Source organism: Hevea brasiliensis, chromosome 4, assembly GCF_030052815.1.
Source record: "Hevea brasiliensis isolate MT/VB/25A 57/8 chromosome 4, ASM3005281v1, whole genome shotgun sequence".
Classification (NCBI taxonomy): domain Eukaryota; kingdom Viridiplantae; phylum Streptophyta; class Magnoliopsida; order Malpighiales; family Euphorbiaceae; genus Hevea; species Hevea brasiliensis.
Genome location: NC_079496.1, coordinates 14,808,251 through 14,830,338, shown reverse-complemented (window position 1 = coordinate 14,830,338; position 22,088 = coordinate 14,808,251). Strand labels below are relative to the sequence as shown.

Below are 22,088 nucleotides of genomic sequence, written 5' to 3'. Positions count from 1 at the left end.
GCTTGATTTACTTGCCTAATGTTGGTACCCATTGGGTATTGTATTAATCTATGATTGAAGGACCGAAAGGTGAAAGTCATTGATAGATAATCAAGGATTGGAACTTAAAATCACCTAGATTTAGAAATAAACTAGGAATTTAAGAGGAATTAATTATTGGTTACAAAACTTAATGGGTTTTAAAGTAATCAAATAACATACGAAAGTAGGTTTGGTTATTTTAAAACATACTTTGGTTTGCTTGAAAAAGATATCAAAGGAATTTAGAATCAATTTCCTTCAAACTCTATTTTTCCCTAAAAATTGGAATGCCTAAGACAAATCCCAATTAATTTATGCATAAACCCCAACTCTGGAATCACTTTTACCATAATTAGACTTTCATTTGAATTACCCATTGTTAATTTAGTTTAATTGCGAACTAGAGTTAGAATTAATTTGTTTGCTCCTTTTACCCATTCCAATTAGATTAATCAATTTACCTTGCTCATTTACATTTACCATTTATTCATTAATCATTAGCCCAAATAATCGCTTCATTCATAGTTTGGTACTCAAACTGCAAATCCTCGTGGGAACGATACTTGATTCATCACTTTATTACTTGAGATGACCCGTATACTTGCGGATTAGTCAACATCAAGTTTTTGGCACCGTTGCCGGGGATTTGATTTTTTGTTTGATATTGAACAATTGTTTGTTTGGTTAATTTGGGCATTTTATTTTATTTTCTTTTTACCATTTTACTTTGAGAATTTGTTTATTTTGTTTTTCAGGTACTTTATTTTATGAGAAGGACAAAAAGTGAAGAAATCAATCTATTCTTTGACCCAGAAATAGAAAAGACAGCAAAAGCTTTAAGAGCAGAATCTAAGTGGAGAAAAGCTGAAATTAAAGCTCAACAACAACAAGAAAGAGCACAAGAGCAAGAGGAATTACAAGAAGAAATGGCCGACAACAACAACAACAATAACAACCACTCTGTGAAGGATCATGCCTATCCTAACATTGGAGATTTCATGCCAAGTATCACAAGACCAAGAGTAGAAGCTAATAATTTTGAACTGAAGCCTGCACTCTGTCAAATGGTACAACAATCACAATTTGGAGGAAATCCAAGTGAAAGTCCACATGTGCATCTAGCACACTTTCTTGAGATCAGTGATATGTTGAAGATAAATGGAGTTTCTGATGATTCAATTCGACTCAGATTATTTCCTTTTTCTCTGAAGGACCGAGCTAGAGAGTGGTTACATTCTTTGCCACCGGGTTCTATCACAACATGGGATGAACTTTCTCAAGCATTTTTAGCTCAATATTTTCCACCAAGCAAGACAGCTAAGCTAAGAAATGAGCTAACTTCTTTCAAACCTAGAGATGATGAGAGCTTATATGAAGCATGGGAGAGGTACAAGGATTTGCAAAGGAGATGTCCACATCATGGGATTCCTAAGTGGATGCTTGTTCAACACTTTTACAATGGAGTTTCACCAGCTATTAGAAGTACAATTGATGCATCTTCTGGAGGTGATCTTATGGAGAAATCTGAAGATGAAGCTTTTTCTACTCTTGATAAAATTGCTTATAACAACTACCAATGGAGTTGTGAGAGGAATGAAATCAAGAAACCAGCTGGTATGTTTGAGCTTGATGCCATGAATATGATTAATGCTAAGTTTGATGCTTTGACAAGGAAGATGGACAAGCTAAGCATGAAAGTAGATTCTTCAGCTGGAGGTTCTAGTAATTCAGTAGAAGTTGGAGCTGCAAATGTCAATTGTGCAGCAGATTTTTCTGCACTTAATCAAGATTTTTCAAGTGAGCAAGTGGATTATGTGGGGAACTACAATCAAAGACCAGGTGGTAACTCATTTTCTGCAACTTATGATCCAGCATGGAGAAACCACCCCAATTTCTCTTGGGGAGGTAGACAAGGGCAAAATCAGAATTTTCAGCAACCTTCTGGATATCAACAACATCAGAATTTTCAGCAGAATAGAGGTCCTCCTCCTGGAATTTCTAAACCTCAAAATGCACCTGCTCCACCTCTACCACAACAAGCACAACCAGACAAGACAGCTAGGTTGGAAGCTATGATTGAAACTCTACTTGTGAGCCATCAAAGTCAACAAGAAATGATTTCTCAATTAGCATCTAAAGTGGATCAAATGGCAACACACAACAAGATGTTAGAGAATCAAATAGCTCAACAAGCTAGCTCTTCAAGTAACAAAGCATTTGGGAAGCTCCCTAGCCAGCCAGAAAATTCAAGGGAGCATTGCAAGGCTATTACATTGAGGAGTGGAAAAATATTGGAGAATGGAGATAAAAAGATTGAAGAGAAAATTGAAGAAGAGAAAAACAGAGAAGGAGATAAACAAACTGAAGCTGAAGTTAGAATTGGAGCTGAGAAAGAAAATTCAGTGGAAGAAAAAGGAAGTAAGGAGAAGGAAAGCAAAGAGGAAGAACCTAAATATGTTGCACCTAAAGCCTACATGCCACCTTTACCATTCCCACAAAGGTTTCAGAAAGCGAAATTGGATAAACAATTTGGGAAGTTCTTGGAGGTATTGAAGTCTTTGCATGTGACTATTCCTTTCACTGATGCTTTAGCACAAATGCCTTCTTATGCTAAATTTTTGAAGGAGATTTTATCTAACAAGAAGAAATTGGAGGAATTTGAGACTGTAGCTCTCACGGAAGAAAGCAGTGCTATTTTAAAAAAATAAGCTTCCACCCAAACTGAAAGATCCTAGAAGTTTCTCCATACCATGTCACATTGGGGATATCAGTATAGATAAGGCTTTATGTGATCTTGGAGCCAGTGTTAGTCTGATGCCATTGTCTATCTATGAGAAAGTGAAGATTGGAGAAATGAAGCCTACTACCATATCACTACAGTTAGCAGATAGGTCTATTAAATTTCCAATTGGGGTAATTGAGAATGTTCCTCTGAAAGTTGGAAAATTTTTCATACCAGTGGATTTTGTGGTATTGGAGATGGAGGAGGATGTACACATTCCTATTATTCTTGGTAGACCTTTCCTTGCTACTGCTAGAGCTGTGATTGATGTAAAAAATGGGAGGCTTACATTAGAAGTTGGGGAAGAGAAAGTTGAATTTAATTTGTTTCAAGCAATGAAAAAGAAAGATGATTCAAATTCATGCTTGAGAATTGATGTGATAGATGAAGAGGTTAGAGAAGTGCTTAAAAAGCAACATCTTAAAGATCCCTTAGAAGCTTGTTTGGTTCATAACATCAAAAAAGGGGATGAGATTGAAGAAGCTGCAGAACATGCTACCATTTTGGAAGGAAATCCACCATTGCCTATGGCTGATATTGAAAAGATTGGGGACTTAAAGCAAGATACAACTTCATCATCAAAGCTTGAAAAAAGTGAAGCACCTAAGGTAGAATTGAAACCTCTTCCAACAAATCTCAGGTATGCTTTTCTAGGTCAAAATTCTACATATCCTGTGATTGTTAGTGCTAAATTGACTGATTGTGAGGTTGAAAAATTGTTAAGAGTTCTTAGAAAGCATAGAAGGATAATTGGTTATACCATTGATGATATTAAAGGAATACATCCTTCTGTGTGCATGCATAGAATTTTGTTGGAAAATAATCATAAAGCCTCTCGAGAATCACAAAGGAGATTGAATCCGAATATGAAAGAGGTTGTGAAAAAGGAAATCTTGAAATTGCTTGATGCAGGTATCATTTACCCTGTTTCTGACAGCAATTGGGTAAGTCCAGTTCATGTTATACCTAAGAAAGGGGGCATCACAGTAGTGAAAAATGAAAATGATGAACTAATACCTACAAGGATCAGAATCGATGGAGAATGTGTATAGACTATAGGAAATTGAATAATGCAACTAGAAAGGACCATTTTCCATTACCATTTATAGATCAAATCCTTGAGAGACTAGCTCATCATTCTTATTTTTGCTATTTGGATGGCTACTCAGGGTTCTTTCAGATCCCTATTCACCCAGATGATCAGGATAAAACTACCTTCACATGTCCTTATGGTACCTTTGCGTATCAAAGGATGCCATTTGGACTATGTAATGCCCCTGCTACATTTCAAAGATTTATGATGTCCATATTTTCTGACATGATTGAGGATATTATGGAAGTGTTCATGGATGATTTTTCTGTATATGGTAAATCTTTTGATGAATGCTTATCTAACTTGTCTAAGGTTTTGCAGAGATGTGAAGAGTTCAATTTAGTTTTGAATTGGGAAAAGTGCCATTTTATGGTACAAGAAGGAATTGTTTTGGGACATCTTGTGTCAAACAGGGGTATTGAGGTGGATAAAGCAAAGGTAGAAATTATTGAGAAAATGCCACCCCCAACATCTGTGAGGGAGTAAGGAGTTTCTTGGGGCATGCCGGATTTTACAGGAGATTCATCAAGGATTTCTCTAAGATTTCTAAACCTCTTACCAATTTATTGAGTAAAGATGTGGAATTCCATTTTGATACTAATTGTATGAATGCTTTTTGCAGGATAAAGGAAGCTTTGATATCTGCTCCTATTATGCAGCCACCCAATTGGTCACTACCTTTTGAATTAATGTGCGATGCTAGTGATTATGCCATTGGGGTTGTTTTGGGACAAAGGAAAGATAAGAAGGTGTATGAAATATACTATGCAAGTAGGACCTTAAATGATGCTCAAATAAATTACTCTACTACAGAGAAAGAGTTTTTTGGCAGTGGTATTTGCAGTAGACAAATTCAGGTCCTATCTTGTGGGGTCAAAGGTAATAGTGTACACGGATCATGCAGCTATCAAGTATCTCCTTCAGAAAAAAGAGGCTAAACCTAGATTGATAAGGTGGGTGCTACTCCTTCAAGAGTTTGACTTGGAAATTAAAGACAAGAAAGGAGTAGAAAATGTGGTAGCAGATCATCTATCTAGATTGAGGCAAGAACAAGGAGAAATTTTGGGAAAAGAACCCCCAATAGATGATTATTTCCCTGATGAACAACTGTTAGTAATCATGAATGCAAAAATTCCTTGGTATGCAGATTTTGTGAACTATCTAGTGTGTGGAATCCTCCCACCTGACCTAACATGGCAGCAAAAGAAAAAATTTCTTTTTGATGTGAAGAATTATGATTGGGAAGAGCCATTTTTGTTCAAGAGATGTGGAGATGGGCTGATTAGAAGATATTTAGCTGATGAGGAGATAGGGAATGTTATTAAAAATTACCATTCTTCACTTTATGGGGGTCATATGAGTGTGACAAAGACTGCAGAAAAAGTTCTTCAAGCAGGGTTCTTCTGGTCACACATGTTTAAGGATGTGAGGAAGTTTGTAAATGCATGTGATAGATATCAAAGAATGGGTAATATCTCAAAGAGAGATGAAATGCCCCTCCAAAATATATTGGAAGTTGAACTATTTGATGTGTGGGGCATTGATTTCATGGCACCTTTTCCATCATCCTTTGGACACAAGTACATTTTAGTTGGAGTAGATTATGTGAGCAAATGGGTTGAAGCTATACCATCTCCAACTAATGATGTTAGAGTTGTGATTAAATTCCTTAAAAAGTTCATTTTCACAAGATTTGGAACTCCCTGTGCCATTATAAGTGATGGAGGTTCTCATTTTTGCAACCATCAATTTGAAAGATTATTACAAAAATATGGAGTGAAGCATAAGGTTGCAACACCCTACCATCCGCAAACTAGTGGTTAAGTGGAGATCTCAAACAGAGAGTTAAAAAGAATTCTTGAGAAAATAGTGAATAGTACAAGGAAAGATTGGTCACTAAAGTTAGATGATGCTCTTTGGGCCTATAGAACAGCTTTTAAAACTCCTATTGGCACCACCCCATTTAGATTGGTTTATGGGAAAGCTTGTCATTTACCTTTGGAGTTAGAGCATAGAGCATATTGGGCCATAAGGACACTGAATTTTGACTTGAAAACTGCAGGAGAAAAAAGAATGTTGCAACTAAATGAACTTGAGGAGCTTAGATTGGATGCTTATGAAAATGCCAAGCTTTACAAGGAAAGAACTAAGAGATGGCATGATAAGCATATTAGGAGGAAAGAATTTCAGGAAGGGGATGTTGTTCTTCTATATAACTCTAGGTTAAGGTTATTTCCCGGAAAATTAAAGTCAAGATGGTCAGGGCCCTACACTGTTATAAAGGTATATCCCTATGGAGCTGTTGAGATAGGAAATGAAACCTCAAGGACTTTCAAAGTTAATGGGCAGAGATTAAAGCATTATATTGTTGGAGAACCCACACAAAAGGTTGTAGAGGTTTCATGGCTTGGTTCTCCAATCAGGGATACTTAGGTGATTTGGAGTGGAAGGTCAAGCTTAAGACCTTAAACAAGCGCTTCTTGGGAGGCAACCCAAGCGTATCCTTTTATAGTTTATTAATTTTTCATTTCATTTCATTTTCAGTTTTTACCCTCATTAAACTCAAAAGTGACATTTATTATTCTTTTGTAGGTCATTCATGAAGATTGGGTAAGTTGACACTTGTAGCAAAAACAAAGAATTGTAAGAGAGCAAGTATAAAGCAAAATACTGCACTTTATGCAGTACCTGTGAACAGTAACACCTTTAAACTTGTGCTAAATTACTGATATTGCAATCTACTTGATAGCACATGTTTGATTTTGTGTCTTGTGTAAATTCTGTGAAATGCAACTTGAATGAGGATCAATTTTGATATTTAGGACTGATGTGAGCTTTATTGAAGTGCAAAAATAGTGTTTGTTAAGTTTTACTTTTTAGTGTATATATAATTCTGTAGTCTGTTAGGAATTTACATGTTTTTGTTTGAATTGCTGTTAGTTTTTACAGTCTGCAGATTTTTGCTACTGTTCATGCTACTGTTCATGCTGCTAAAAAGGTAAATTTCTATGTCCTTTCTGCAATTCTTGAATGTTTGAAACTTCTCTCAAATGCTGCTGAAAATGTACTTTTGGTATAAGTTCAGAAAGGAGATCATTTCATTAAGTGTGCAAAAGGATAGTCACAATTGGTGCCTAAATTGAAAAAAAATGTTTGCATGAGCTAAATGGAAATATATAGTGTTTGATGAGTTCTACGAGATAATGAGCTTAAATCCCTAGATTTTATGGTGTTTGTGTGTATATGGTAATTGCTGAGGGTCATGATAGCATTCCATAGCATTTGGACTGCTTTTGGTAAGTAAAACTAAAATTTTTCCCAAAACCTGCCGAAAGTTGCTGATGATGTTGCTTGTCAAGTAGAGTCTTAAGCAAATTCTGTTGAATCTTATGCTTAACCCCAAGCATGGCCCATATTACCACATGTCTGCCCCACATTTTAAAAAAAAACCCAAAAATTTCCGCCATTTTTACAAAAGCCTCGCTCAAACTCCCGATAAACCTCGCCGACTCCTTTCCCACACCATTTTTTCCGGCAAACTCTTACGGGAAGCTGAAAGGTTTCTTTCTTTTCAATAAATGGTGAGAACTAAAATGTGGTCTACCCACAAACCCAAACCCCGGAAATCTCGATACTCTGTCCAATCGAAAATGGGTACCCCATCCTCCATACCCATAAACCCTAACCCCAGTCCTAGTCCGCCGTTACCTCAGTCGCCCCCACCGCAAACGCTGCCATTGCCGCAATCGCCACCACCTCAGTCGCCACCACTACCCCCAGACCAAACACCAACCCTCATTCCGCCGACTCCCCTCTCGCCGCAAACTGAACCGCAAACTGAAACACCAATTCTTGACACTCATTCCCCAGAAACAATGCCTGAGCCTACGCCTACTCAAACGAAAACCAAACGCAAAACTCAAAAGGCTGCAGGTAGACCCAAGAAAGCCCCTGTCGGAAAACGAAAACAAGTACCCTCTGTTCCTTTCGACCTGAATTCTCCACCCCAACCTTCCTCTGAACCAATCAGCAAAAGGACTAGGTCCTCCTCGCAAACTCCAGCACCAGCGGTCCAAACACCTATATCTCAGTCACCCTTACACTCTCCAGCGGCACCTGCGTCATCTACTAATGACCTAGAGGAGGTAATTTCTCCATTACCTTGGGCTTTTAAGGATATGGATATGAAAAATGCCTATGAGAAATTAGTTTCTAAACCTATTTTGGCAAACAAGTATATGGATAAGCAGATTTTGAAAGAATTAGGCATTTATGACTCTGTTTTTGCCTATTTAGATGCTATCAGCTGGACTAATTTTGCTAAGATTAGGGAACCAGTGTACAAGGATTTGACCCTGGAATTTTTGAGTTCCTTAAGGCTGGATTTCAAACCAACAGTGCCTGAGCATAAAGATGTAATATATTTTCGATGTGCTGGAATTGATAGGGAGTTAGACATGGATGCTATGAATGCAATTTTTGGTTTTCAGGATTCGGGGTATAAAAATATTGAGTGGCAGCAAACTGTTTATGACCCTGTTCAATTCTGGAAAGATATTGCACCTTTTAGGGGTTATTATCGACAGAGGACTACAAAAGCCTCTAGGATAGTCGATCATGTGTTGAAATACCTCCATAGGTTCATTTCTTACACTGTTTTAGGAAGGGGACACAATAACAGTATTGTGGGTGCTGGAGACTTATTTTTCTTGTGGTGCATGAAGGAGAGAAAACAAGTAAGCACAACCCATTTCATAGCTACTCATTGGCACCAAATTGTCACAAAGCATACTAAAGGGAGTATAGTTTTTGGGGGGTATATAACTGCTATAACAAACTCATTTAGCTTTGATGCTAGTCTGTATAAGCTGCTGCCAGTTTCTGGTGAATCATATATAGACAGCACAATGTTGCTGCACATGGATGTTTGTGAGAAAGTAGGCCATACTTATACTCTGTTACAGTAGCATCCTGAAGCCACTGGTACAGCAGACCCCACTACCTTTGCACCAGCAGAACCCCAACCAACCACTACACCACAATTTTTAGCAGACATTTTGTCCCTCTTAAGATCCTTGGAATCCAAAATAGCAAGTTTAACTATCCAGCCATCTGTTCCCTCACCCGACACCACAGAAATCCTTGCCACCTTGAAAAGATTAGAAGTCAAAATTGACACCATGGGTCAGCAGCAGGTTAACCAAAAGAAGAAGCTAGAAAAGAAACTTAAAAAGAGATTTTTATCTCTTAAAAAGAAACAGAAGCAGCATCAACTCCAAATGTTGGAACTTTACAACAAACTGGCCCAATCTTATAACAATTTATATCATTGGGGCCAGGACATATTTAAAGAAATGAAAGACCTCACAGAAAATTTGGAAACTGCTTCTGAAGCTTCGGATGACAATGAACCTACTGCAGAACCGGCGGACCACAGTGCAAAGAAGAAAGCCTTGACAGCAGAGCTTGATCAGTAGAAACAGTTTTAATTTCTGTTTTAGGTTTATTTTGTAATCTGTTTATTTTAATTTTCAAACCTTAGTAATAGTTGTAATACTTTGGTAATTAGTTTTTGTGATTATATTTGCACTTCTTTCCTTTAGTTCACTTTATTTTATTCTATTTTATTTTCTGCTATGAACATAGTTACTCTATTAATGCTTTTTGGTTTAATTTTAGATTTAACTGTTAGATTTTATTTCTTTACACTTTTTCATTTTCTTACACATTATTTTTGCACTTTATCTTTTCTTCAATCCTAATTTTGTTGACATTGATGAGTTACACAAATTTTCTTTGAGCCGCATCTGTTTCACATCATTTGGAGGTAGCAGCTTACCCTTTTACCATTTATGCTTATGGTATGTTGCCAATGCTTATGCTTTCGCTTTACCCTACGCAGCAGGTTAAGCAACATCTTAAGCAGTGCAAATTCATATATTTGGGATACTTTTTCACATTTTTCTCTCTAAAGCTTCATTGTTAATATCACTTTGAGCTAATTTTGGAATTCTTGAGCTTATATTGATTTAATCCCCAATTGTATAAATTTCATTAATTAAGTAATTCACACAATTTTGCCCATCTTTGCATTCATTTTAAACATTGAGGACAATGTTTCATTTGAGTTTGGGGGTGAGGGCAAAATTTTTTATTAATTTTTAAAATTTTCATTCATTCATTTATTGCATTTCATTCATTAATATATAGATAATTCATACACTTATACATATACCACACACATGTCTATCCTCATACACATACATTTGCATATAGTTTTCATATAGATTACACTTCGTTTTAATTCGATTTATGCATTCATTTTAGGATCATGCATATCATAAAAATAAATTTTTATCTTATCCTTAAAGGATTGAGAGTTGCTTTGAAGAGCAATTAAGCTTACTTTTAGAAGGGTTTGATGGATTGAAAGTTCTGGATAGGTGCAAAGTTATTAGATTCTTGCTTTAGTTTATATCTCCTTAGCCAAGGGCCACCCAATCAATTGCATTGATTTTGAGTGCCTAGAGAAAACTCTAAGGTAAGAAGTAGCTAATTGATGTCTCACCAATCCTAGAACAATCTTCCTAAACCTTTTAAGGCGAATCATAGCATGCACTTGAAAAAGAAATGATCTAGGCATTCTTTGAATTTTAAATCCATATTTTAGCCTTAGCCAACCTCACTTCAAAAATTTCCCTTTGGAACCAATTTGAGCCTATATTTATCTCTCTTATTCCTTTGGAACCCACATTACTACCCAGCCATAAACCCAAACACTTACCTACCCTCCATGAGAATAATCCTTTGAGTGATAGATACACATATATATATATATATATATATATATATATATATATATATATATATATATATATATATATATATATATATATATATATATATGACAATTAGTTGGGAGAAGTGACTAAAATAAAAAAAAGCTAGCAAATTCAATTATGGTACGTAAAGTAATTCACCACTCAAGTACACAAAGAAATGAGTTTGGGGGTGAATTGAAAGGGACAATTGTAATTCAAATTCAATATTATTTATGGAGTCCCTCTAAAAGCTTCAAAATTATATGCTAGCATTGGTGAATAGTTGTAAAGTTCCTTCTCCCAAATGATTCAAAAAAAAAATTTGTGTGTCTTGATCTTTTAATAATTTGATTATTCTCATATTTTGTTACCTTTATCCTTTTCTTGTTAGCCACATTATCACCCCTTAGCCCCATTGCAACCCTTGAAAGTCCTTTTGATCTTTTGATGGTGTTTTGTTACATTAGTGGAGATTGGAATAGGAGAATTGCCTATGGGATTGTGATATCACTAATACATTCATTTACTTCCATCATTATTTAAGACACTTTAGTTTATGGATTACCCTATAGTCTATTTAGGCATGATTATTCTTTGTGATTGATCGGTTTGGGCTTGATGATATGGATAATTGACCCAAGGCTAAGCGGTGATAACTTTGGTAAGGATTGAATTCTTTGTACCTTGAAAGTGGGTATATGGTTTGTTGGTAGCTAAAAGTAAGCTTGAAAGTTTGGATAAGTAATTTTCATAAATTTAAGGTAAGGTACCCCAAATTGTATTAATTGTTTTAATTTGCTTGAGGACAAGCAAAGGTTTGAGTTTGGGGGAATTTGTTACACTCATTTCATATAGGCATTTTAGGGTAGTTTTGCATCCATTTTGCCCTTATATTTTAGTATATTTTATGTTTTTAGCTTTATTTTAGTTTATTTGTTAACTTTAGATACTTTATATTTGATTTTTGTAATTTTGTTGTTTTTGATAGGATTTTGTGGCAAATCGAGGATCAATGAGTGCATTAGGAAGTGATTTGAAGAAATTTGGGATTCTTTAAGCATGGAGGAAAGTTGAAGATATCAAGCTTTGAAAGAGCAAGTTAGCCGAAATTTGCTTGACACTTTGCTTAAGATCCTGCTCAGGGTAAAGCGGCAGTGCTTAAGGTGCAGCACAAGTCAAGCAGGAGCAGAAAAATCCATTTTATTCTAAGTCTGCCGAGATTTGCTGAAGGTCTGCTTAACCTTAGCGAGACATGCGACAGAGCTGAAATTTGCTAAGAAGTCTTTAGGGTTAAGCCAACCCTAAGCGGTATCGAAACGTGAATAGTCTTTGACTTGGATAATTTTACACCTCATTTCCTATCCACTCCTTGACTCTTATTTACTTTTAGGGCAACCTTTTGGGACGATATAAATTCATCATTTCCTTATTTTTGCCACAAGAGGAAAGGAAGGAAAACAAAAAAAGAAAGAAAATAGAATAGAGAAGAAGGGAGGAGACGCCATTTTCTTTTGGGGAGGAGCTGCTGTACCAGTTTTGGAGCTCCAGAAACTAGAGACTTTGGTTCTTACACCTGGGTTTTTCTATTTCAGTCCTCTTATCATGTTTTTCTTTACTCTTCCATCAATAATTCTTGTAAATACCATTATGAGTGAGTAATCTCTTTAGATTTCAGAGTTGGGAAATATGTTTTAGATTAATTTGTGGATTTGGACTGGGTATTTCCTTATTTTACATAAATATGAGTTTTGATTCCTTCCTTGTGTGCTTGATTTACTTGCCTAATGTTGGTACCCATTGGGTATTGTATTAATCTATGATTGAAGGACCGAAAGGTGAAAGTCATTGATAGATAATCAAGGATTGGAACTTAAAATCACATAGATTTAGAAATAAACTAGGAATTTAAGAGGAATTAATTATTGGTTACAAAACTTAATGGGTTTTAAAGTAATCAAATAACATACGAAAGTAGGTTTGGTTATTTTAAAACACACTTTGGTTTGCTTGAAAAAGATATCAAAGGAATTTAGAATCAATTTCCTTCAAACTCTATTTTTCCCTAAAAATTGGAATGCCCAAGACAAATCCCAATTAATTTATGCATAAACCCCAACTCTGGAATCACTTTTACCATAATTAGACTTTCATTTGAATTACCCATTGTTAATTTAGTTTAATTGCGAACTAGAATTAGAATTAATTTGTTTGCTCCTTTTACCCATTCCAATTAGATTAATCAATTTACCTTGCTCATTTACATTTACCATTTATTCATTAATCATTAGCCCAAATAATCGCTTCATTCATAGTTTGGTACTCAAACTGCAAATCCTCATGGGAACGATACTTGATTCATCACTTTATTACTTGAGACGACCCGTATACTTGCGGATTAGTCAACATAAAAAATCAGACCATGTGAGGACTGGAGGCTCAACCAAGCTGTGGGGGATGATTTTCCACCATTCATAAGCATCCCCTTGCAGTAAAAAACTGAATACTCAAATTTCAGTTCTTCTGTGCAATGTAACTTCTTGAATACCCATTCCATTCCTTTAATCCATTGCTCTGTCTCTAGTGGATCCACAGTACCCTTAAATTTTGTCACCCCAAATTTCATTAGCTTGTCATACTGCCTGGCTGGAGACTATGGTTGTGTTACTGGGGTTTGAATTGGGGCTTAGGTAGGCATGTTTTCAGCCATTTGCTAAAATAGTGTAGCCATCTGCTGAGCAAACTAAGCAGAAAACTGCGGCATTAGAGGAGCTGGAGTGGTTGACCCACTCACATTCTGGAGAGCGGGGGCTTCTTCCTGTGCCTCAGCCTCAACCTCAACTGACTGTTCAACCGAATGATTCCCTTCTTCCATTTCAATTCAAAGAGATTATATATTGCCTGACAACAAACACAAGAAGGATTATCTCCATTAGTTCATATTCATGATGTAAATGAATCATATGTATCAATAAATGACATTGAGCAGTTGTACTAATCAAGAAAATAATTCAAATACATAGTTCAAAACTCATTCAAAACATAGCTCTGATACCACTAAAATATGTCACACCTTACCCTTCTGTAAGGCATAATATGATCCCGTAGTATACCTAATGAATTACCGAACTTCGTCTATCGATAACCCATTAAATATACTGCAAGGGATTTTAAACAATTTCAATTCATTTTAAGTGGTAAAATAATGTTAAAGCATTATTTAAAAGCCTTTAATTGGAATTTAAATTATAAGTGAGAAATTTGGTTAATTTTAATTTTTGCAAATTTTATAAAAATTTCGACAGAGTGCCGGCTGTATTTTAAGAAAACAGTTCTTCAAAGACATGAAAAGAAAGCAATTTCAATATATTTTTCTCATTTTCAATTCCAACATTTCTCAACTCAATATAATTTCAACATAAATTCATTCCCATCAACACAAACTCAATACATTTTCCATATCCATCAATTCTTAATTCAACACATTTGAAATAAATATCAATTATATTTCATTTAATTTAATTTACATACTAAAGTCTTAATTTACAATAAGGAAAACCAAAAATAATATCATTACAATTTTTACTGTATAACTGCTCAATTAGTGTAATAGATACATATGAACCAAAAATATTTACGTCAAATTAAATTATAAAGATATAAATAATATACCCGTACAAAATCCTCAACTGAGCTCCCCTGTCACCTTAGCAGCTTACTCTGCTGCTTTATTCTTTCCCCTATCTATGATAGCAAATAAAAGCCATCGCTGAGTAACTTTTACTCAGTGGTGCACAATAAAAATTTAAAGATGTTGAATATCAAAACATACATCAATAAGCACATATTTAAACCATTTCACAATCATAATTCATGAGATTGAAGTCAACTTTTATAATACCATTTTGTCAAAATAATTTATAAATCACAGTACTGCCAATCCATACACAACTTAAGTCATGATATAAAATTTCCGATCAATGCTGTGTTGTACACTACGACAAAGCAATCTCAACCCCACTAATCAAAATCAATGAGGGAGGTGGCTAGTTAGCTATATGAGTACTCATCCAATCTCAACCTCAACTGGCAAGCCAGAGAGGGAGGAAAATAGTCTATCTCAACCCCATAAATGGAGGAGGAATACAATAAGTCATGCTAAGTGTGAATCCAAAACCAATTCAAAATCAAGTTATTCAAACATTTCATCCAAACACTAAGCAAATTTTCATTTCGAATTTCAATTCACAATTAGGCAACACAGCATTTCTCGAAACCATAATTAATACAAATAGTTCACAATGCACATCTAAACAAGTTTTCAAGTAGAAAACAATAAATCAAAATTTATTGTGCACAAACCTCGTATGAGTCGCCTCTAGGCCTTGACTCACTTTTTTCTTATCCTTTCTGGTCTCTTCTTCTAATGAAACACAAAATTAAAAATGTCTCAATACTCATCTAAACCATTTCCCACAATTAATTCAACACTAATTATATGCATACTAAATTTCTCTTATAATTTTCCCCTAAGTTTTGAGCTCTTTGTATGTGGTATGTTGATGGTTACTATTTATTTGATCAATTGGCCAAAATGTTGACTTTTTCATACTAAATAGGTTTGTTAACTCTAATTGCATGCACATATCACATTTTAGGTCACAATTATGTTGGCATTGATTGCCAATTGAATTTCTAATCTCCCTAAGTGAAACTTCAAAAATTCAGTTTTGGATCACTTGCTTGTACTGTTTAATTGGTCTTTCTATAGTGGGAATTTGGCCAACTTTCCTTCATCAAAGTTGTTCCTCAATGTCTTAGCTTTAATTCCCTTTTTGATCACTCCATTTGGAGTTTTGTAGCTCAAGTTATGCTATTTCTAATGTGGCTGGCCGGATTGGTTCAAACTCAGAATTCTCGGTACCATTTTAGTTCTGACAATTTTGAGTAACCAACTTTGGTTGACAATTTAACTTGGTTATGGGAAGAATTTGGGTTTGTGTTCTTCATGAAAGTTGTAGTACTATGTCATAGCTTTCTAATGTTGTAAAAATCAGGTCATTTGGACCTTTCTACACCAAGTTATGACCATTTAAATATAAACTATTCATATGGGTAGTTTTGTACAGTGGCAGTGTGCCTAATCCGGATTTGACCTAGTTTTTCACCAACTTAAAGTCAGTTTTAGGGCTAGGATTTGACCTAGATTTGACTAGCTTTGGATCTTAATTTTCATCTCTAATTGGGCTCACACCAATTGGAGCAACCAATTTCCAATTATACTCATTTGAATGGGCAAAGGTCAAGTTGCCAGCATTGACCCTTACACATTCACCATTCCATTCCAATTCTAACTATTTAAACACTCTCCATTTCTCACCAATTGACCATTTTAAGTCTCAATTAGGTCAAATTGCATCACTTCCCCAAATTCCTAATTTTTTTGCCAATTTTAAATGGCCAAGAACCCTAATTCACCCATTTGCACAAATCATTCAAATTAAAGCTTACAAATCACCTTCACCTACTTAGTTAAGCCTAATTACACACTTAATTCCATTTAATTCACTTCAATCACATTTCCCCCATGGCTGGCCGAATTTCACTATGTCCCTTAACTTATCATTTTTGTTCCATTTTTCAACAATTTCCTACTTAATTAAAGTGCCTAAGTATGGTTAAAAAGAGAGGAGTAGAAGAATCAACACTAACCTTAGGTGTAGCTTTTCCCTTCTTCAATTCTTCACTTCTTCCTTGGAATTTTCTTCTCCAATCTTCTTATCATTACTCAATTACAATTTTTAACTAAAGAATTTAGGGGATTTATGGCTAATTTTAGGGTTTACAAAAGCTTAATATAAGCTTTAATGGAGGAAAATGGGTGAGAGAAGAGAGAGAGAGAGAGTTGGGATGGAAATTGGGAGAAGATGACTCTTTTTTCTTTTTTCTTTATTTTTCTTATAATTGTTAAAAATTATCCCAAAATTTCCAATATTTTAAAATTTAAATTTATTGCATTATGCTTATGTCATGCATGATGTCATAAAGCTTTTCATTTTTTTATTTTTCCTTTTCTTTTTCTTTTTCTTTCCCTCACCTCTTCTCTTTGAATTTAATTTTCAATATTTTAATTTCCTATATTTTATTGGGAATTTAGGCCAAAAGTCACCTCTAAGGGTGAATTGATTAAATTGCCCCTTACCGGTCTGATCCGTTTTCCCAGTAACATTTGATTACTTTCGGAACCCTAGTTTGATTATTGGAGCTGGTTCTTGATTCTTTTCTGTGGTTTTCATAATACCCTTAGCTTCGCAATAATTCTTAGGCCTGGGGTGTCACAATGTCCCACTCGAAAATAGGACAGCAACTGACCTCGTAGTCACTTCTCGTTTTGGTCACCCATCGCTGTGGCCTTGGCTCATTTAACCCATTATGCCTAGTTTTCTTCATTTGCATTTAACCTTCATGCAATTGCTATTAATTTTTGTTTGTGGTTTTGTTTTTTTAGGTGACTTAAATATGGTTCTAAGCCCCTTGACTGTCTGGACCGACACCAGTCACCGTAGGGGTGGCCACGGTTCCTGAACCGCCGGTTTAGGTTCAATGAAATCATAAACCTGAACCAAACCCCAGGGGACGGTTTGGAAGACGGTTTCTGAACCGCCGGTTTCGGTTTGAGCCCCGGTTTAAAACGGTTTGAAGGGCGATTCGAAAGAACGGTTCAAGATAATTTGGAGGACGATTTGGAAGTGGTTTAGGGATGGTTTAAGCATAGCTTAGACAAAAAAAAAATTAGAGAAAAATTTTATTGATTCAAAATTTAAGTTATATTTGTAAAAATATTTTAATTTTTTTTAGAAATCTTTCAATCAAAATAAAATAAGAAAAAAAGAAAGAAAATAATTTATCTTTAAGAAAAATTTAATAAATAAAGACTTGAACCTGATTAAAAAACTAGAGATGAAATTAATTTTTTTTAAAGAAATTAGCAAAAAGTGTATGAACTTAATTTTGCCTAAATATCCCTTTAGGATTTAGAGGAATAAAAGTTTCTAGTTCTATTACTTGCCTTTTTTAAAAATTATATAATAATTGATAATTAAAAAGTATAAAAGAGAAAAAAAATTAAAATAGAGGGTATTAGAAATTTTATTGAGGATTTAAAGTAATAACAAAGTAATTGAGATAGTATTGAATATTTCAGTAAGTATATAAAATAATAAAGTAGGAAAATTGAGAGAGTGTTGGAAATTAAAATGAGTGTAGAAAATAATTATTTAGAGAATTTGAGAAAAATTGAAAAAATATTAAGAATTGAAGAAAATGCAGAGAATAATTGTGTGGAGAATTAATGATATATATAAATGAATTAGGAGTGAGGTAACATATTTATTGAATTTTTTTATATTTAAATAGCCGGTTGAAATCATTGGTTCAATCCGGTTGAGAACCGTCGGTTCACGGTTCTTAAAAAATATGAACCTGAACCAAACTGCAAAAGGACAGTTTCGGTCCGTTTCGAAGCCAGTTCTGGTTTTGACCGGTTTTGGTCCTGCTTTGACCGAACCGGTTTCGGTTCGGTTCCGGTTCAAAACCGGACTGTGGCCACCCCTAGGTCACTGGAACAGTGGAATATATAGGACTATGCATGTAGGGGTGTTACATAGCTGGTCCGTAGCTAGTTCTTCTCTTTAATAACTGAAATGATCTTACCTCAGATCATTTGTTTAGAAACAGTACGTGAAGCTTGGACCAAGCTTCATACTCTTTTGGCCTCCACGAACACAAATCTAGCAATTAAGAAAACAATTGAATCATCTCTCCAAAGGTTTAGACACCATTGACATTTATATGTGTTTTTTGTGAAAAACAATTTCGATTGTCTCACAGCTTATAGTTGCGCAGGTGTGTCAGATACTAAATATTTGTGTTCTGACTTCTTTGCCAATCTGACAATTAATTGAAAGTAAGTGAACTGGAATTAAATATTTTGATTGATTGATTAAAAATAAAAAATAAGGCTTGAAACTAAATGCCAAAGCTTGGGAAGTAAATGATAGATAAAGATAAAAGACTACTGAAGTTTGAGTTGTTGTTTCATGTTACTGTACATCTGATTCTTATAACTCTCCTTGTAGGTACTTGAAAGACTCTGTAAGACGCCTTCTCAGATTCTGCCATTACCAGCAATTACCTGTCCACTCCTTAAAATTATTTGAAATTGCTGTTAATCTCTCATCTTCAGAAAACCATCCAATAACTTCCTAGATATTTACTCAATAATTAGATTAATTAAATTAATAAAATAAAATTAATTAAATTAATTTCACAAAAAATTAATTTAAATAACTTTTAACCCTAAAAATAATTAATAAATTAATTAATTATTTTGGCATAAACAATATGAAAAAGGCCAAAGCCATCTACTACCAATTTGCAACCCTTCAAAGTCCTATTTTAGAAAATGTCCTTTGAGTGATATATTAGAAGGATTGGGACCAGCATACAGACTTTTCACAAGGGCTATCGAGACTCAAAACATTCCTATTCTATATGATGACCTGTACGCCTTGCTTCTCAGTGAAGAAATGCACCTCCAAATGGAAAATCTTTCCTTGAATAGTAATGTTCCACCAACGGCTCAACTTGCCACCATTGGGTCCTCAAGAGGACATTGTACAAGGGGACGAGGTCATGGGATCCTCCAACCCACCAATTACTTCATCCAATATTGACCACAATTTGCTATAATTACCAAGGCCATGGAAATACAACGTTCAACTCCTAAGATCACCACACCATCTTCTTCGACACCATTACCAAAGCCACAAACTCACTTTACTTCAAACACCAAACCGCAACAGCAACTTTGGACTATAGACTCTAGTGCTAATTTTCATGTTGCTGCATATCAAGGGAATATTTATCAATCCTCTTCATATTGTGGTGGTGAAGAAATAGAAATTGGCAATGATAATACTGTCCCTATTTCTCATTATGGTTCTTCTAATGCTCTTCTTCATGATACTCTAATCTCTTTGACTAATATTCTTCATTCTCCATCTCTCGTAATTTGTTATCAGTATTTGCTTTCACTAATACCAAGACCGGACTAGAGTAAGGATGGACTTTACAAGATTCCTCTTCACATTGTCAATCATGTCTTTCCAATACCAAATGTCGCCAAGTTCAATCTCTGGCATGAACTCTTAGGACATGCCAATTTTCACATGAAGCAGATATTATACCAAGGATGGACTTTACAAGAGGTACAAGATTCCTCTTCACATTGTCAATCATGTCTTTCCAATGGCAAATTTGCGACAAGTTCAATCCTTGGCATTAACTCTTAGGACATGCCAACAGTTGTGTCGTCAGTTTTATTTTGTCCAATAATAATTTACAATTCAACAGTAGTTCTTTTTTTCCTTCTATAAAAACATAGGCATGCTGGCATACCTATATATTGTATAAATATATAAGTGATATCAAACTCTAAATATAATATATTGACAAGAGTAAACTCCATCTATATATCGTCTAAGTGTCACTAGTTCGATCTATTATTTGATTGCATGAGACTCATTATTTCACTTTTATAAGTATCTCACATTATTTAGCCAGATAAATAATATCCAACAAAATATTCTCGATTGGGTCTTTGAAGATGGAACTTCCTAACAAAAAAATAATGGACTATTCAATTAAATGTAAACACTTTAATTTAAAAGAATATTAAAAGCCATTTATTAGGAATTAGACTTAAAATGTACAATACTATGGTATTGGTACAGGGCATACCACAAACATTAACTAAAACTTAAACTGAAAACTTTACATTTTTGAAGATAATTGCAGTATCATTAGGTTAAATTTATTGATTTCACTTTTCTACTTTTATCATAAATAAAAAATTCTCGCAACAAGACAGAAAATAAATTTTTGTAAAATTGATTATTAATATATGTTGATAAAGAAATTATTAATATAATTTTATATGAAATTATATTCCTAACTAATTGAATCAAATTAAATAATCATAGAGACATAATACGTTATTAATTATGATACGAGTAATTTTAGGACAAGAAAGTTTGCCCCATCACAAGTCAATAACTTGCGGGGTATTTGATATATTATAAAATAATTATATATAATATATATTTTTTATTTAAGAATATACATCGTGAGAAATATTCCTTAGATTGTACTAAGAAATATACTCTTATCACTTTTTCCTATAAATAAAGCTACATAGAGCCAGGTTAGGATGAAAAGAGTTCCTCTTTCTAAGACCTTCTCTCTCTTATCCTTCCTTTCACACCTTTTCTTTCTTCTCTATTTACTGTATCCCCCTCTAACTTGAGTGTCGGATCTCACCAAGGACTTCCCTAGTGGACCTCTAACTTTTTTTTTCTTTACTTGCAAGTCTCTTACAGCAGAGACGATGAAAACAAGACTACATTAATGAAGCAACAATTTTAGGCTTCATCTCTCCGAGGATATATGTGGAATCAAAATGGATAAAATTTCTGCTCCAGCATTGTCAGAGTGTTTAATTTACATCCGGCTGGCTACAAAACAGAGAAGGATTAATTACCACAACGGACTCCATAAACCTGTTGGTGAAAAGAAGAGGCTAAGGGAGTTCTAAACTTTGAATCACCAGAAAGAGAGTAACGTAAAGGCCAATGGATCAAAATATAAAGAATATGAGGATTGAATAATAAAGTGCATGTGACTGCTACAGATATTTCTTCAGTGCCATCGGTCCAAAACAACCATAAAGACAACCCTATACAAAATGAAAATATCATTGAAATTAATGTTTATACAGAACTACATGAAATGAATACGACATAAAAAAATCATTCAACGCCCCTAATGCCGTCATCACAGTTTTATGGTTATCACTGCACTATACCCACCTTTGAAGGGTACGTGTAGTTATTGTTGTATCCCTGCGTCCGTCAATTACTTTTGTGACTTTAATTTAAAGCACATGATTGATATGAATAAAAAGCAAAATATGAACCACAAAATGATTATGTACGATTGATCATAATTAACCCATATCATATAGCAAACATACAGTAACTGTGGAAAAGTGACGGCTTATGATTGATTCAAGATATTAATGGAGATTTTATGGTGTCTCCATTTCACTCCTTTTGTGTAGAGCATATTATCTCTACGTGTCATGAGAATTTTGTGTTTCATTTTCTTATATTTCTATGTCAGCAAATAAACGTGCTCATAATCTAGCTAAAGATGCTTTGTCTCTCTTGAATGAGCAAGTATGGGTGGAGGAGCTATTTGGCCATCTTTCTCTTATAGCTTCTCATGATGTTGATTCTGTTTCTCGTTAATGCAA

The 22,088-nt window shown here is 34.6% G+C and overlaps 1 protein-coding gene and 1 non-coding gene across 2 annotated transcripts; one reads left to right on the top strand and one right to left on the bottom strand.

Moving 5' to 3' along the window:
* Positions 1 to 1,340: 1,340 nt before the first annotated feature.
* LOC131179651 (small nucleolar RNA R71) lies at positions 1,341 to 1,447 on the bottom strand. Its single transcript, XR_009148540.1, has one exon. It is a non-coding gene; the product is annotated as a small nucleolar RNA R71 (small nucleolar RNA).
* A 6,099-nt stretch (positions 1,448 to 7,546) lies between these two features.
* On the top strand, positions 7,547 to 9,373 carry LOC131179403 (uncharacterized). The gene is made up of 3 exons (XM_058146239.1): positions 7,547 to 8,041; positions 8,864 to 9,091; positions 9,236 to 9,373. Exons 1-3 carry the CDS (start codon positions 7,547 to 7,549, stop codon positions 9,371 to 9,373), a joined length of 861 nt encoding a protein of 286 aa, XP_058002222.1.
* The last annotated feature ends 12,715 nt before the right edge of the window (positions 9,374 to 22,088 follow it).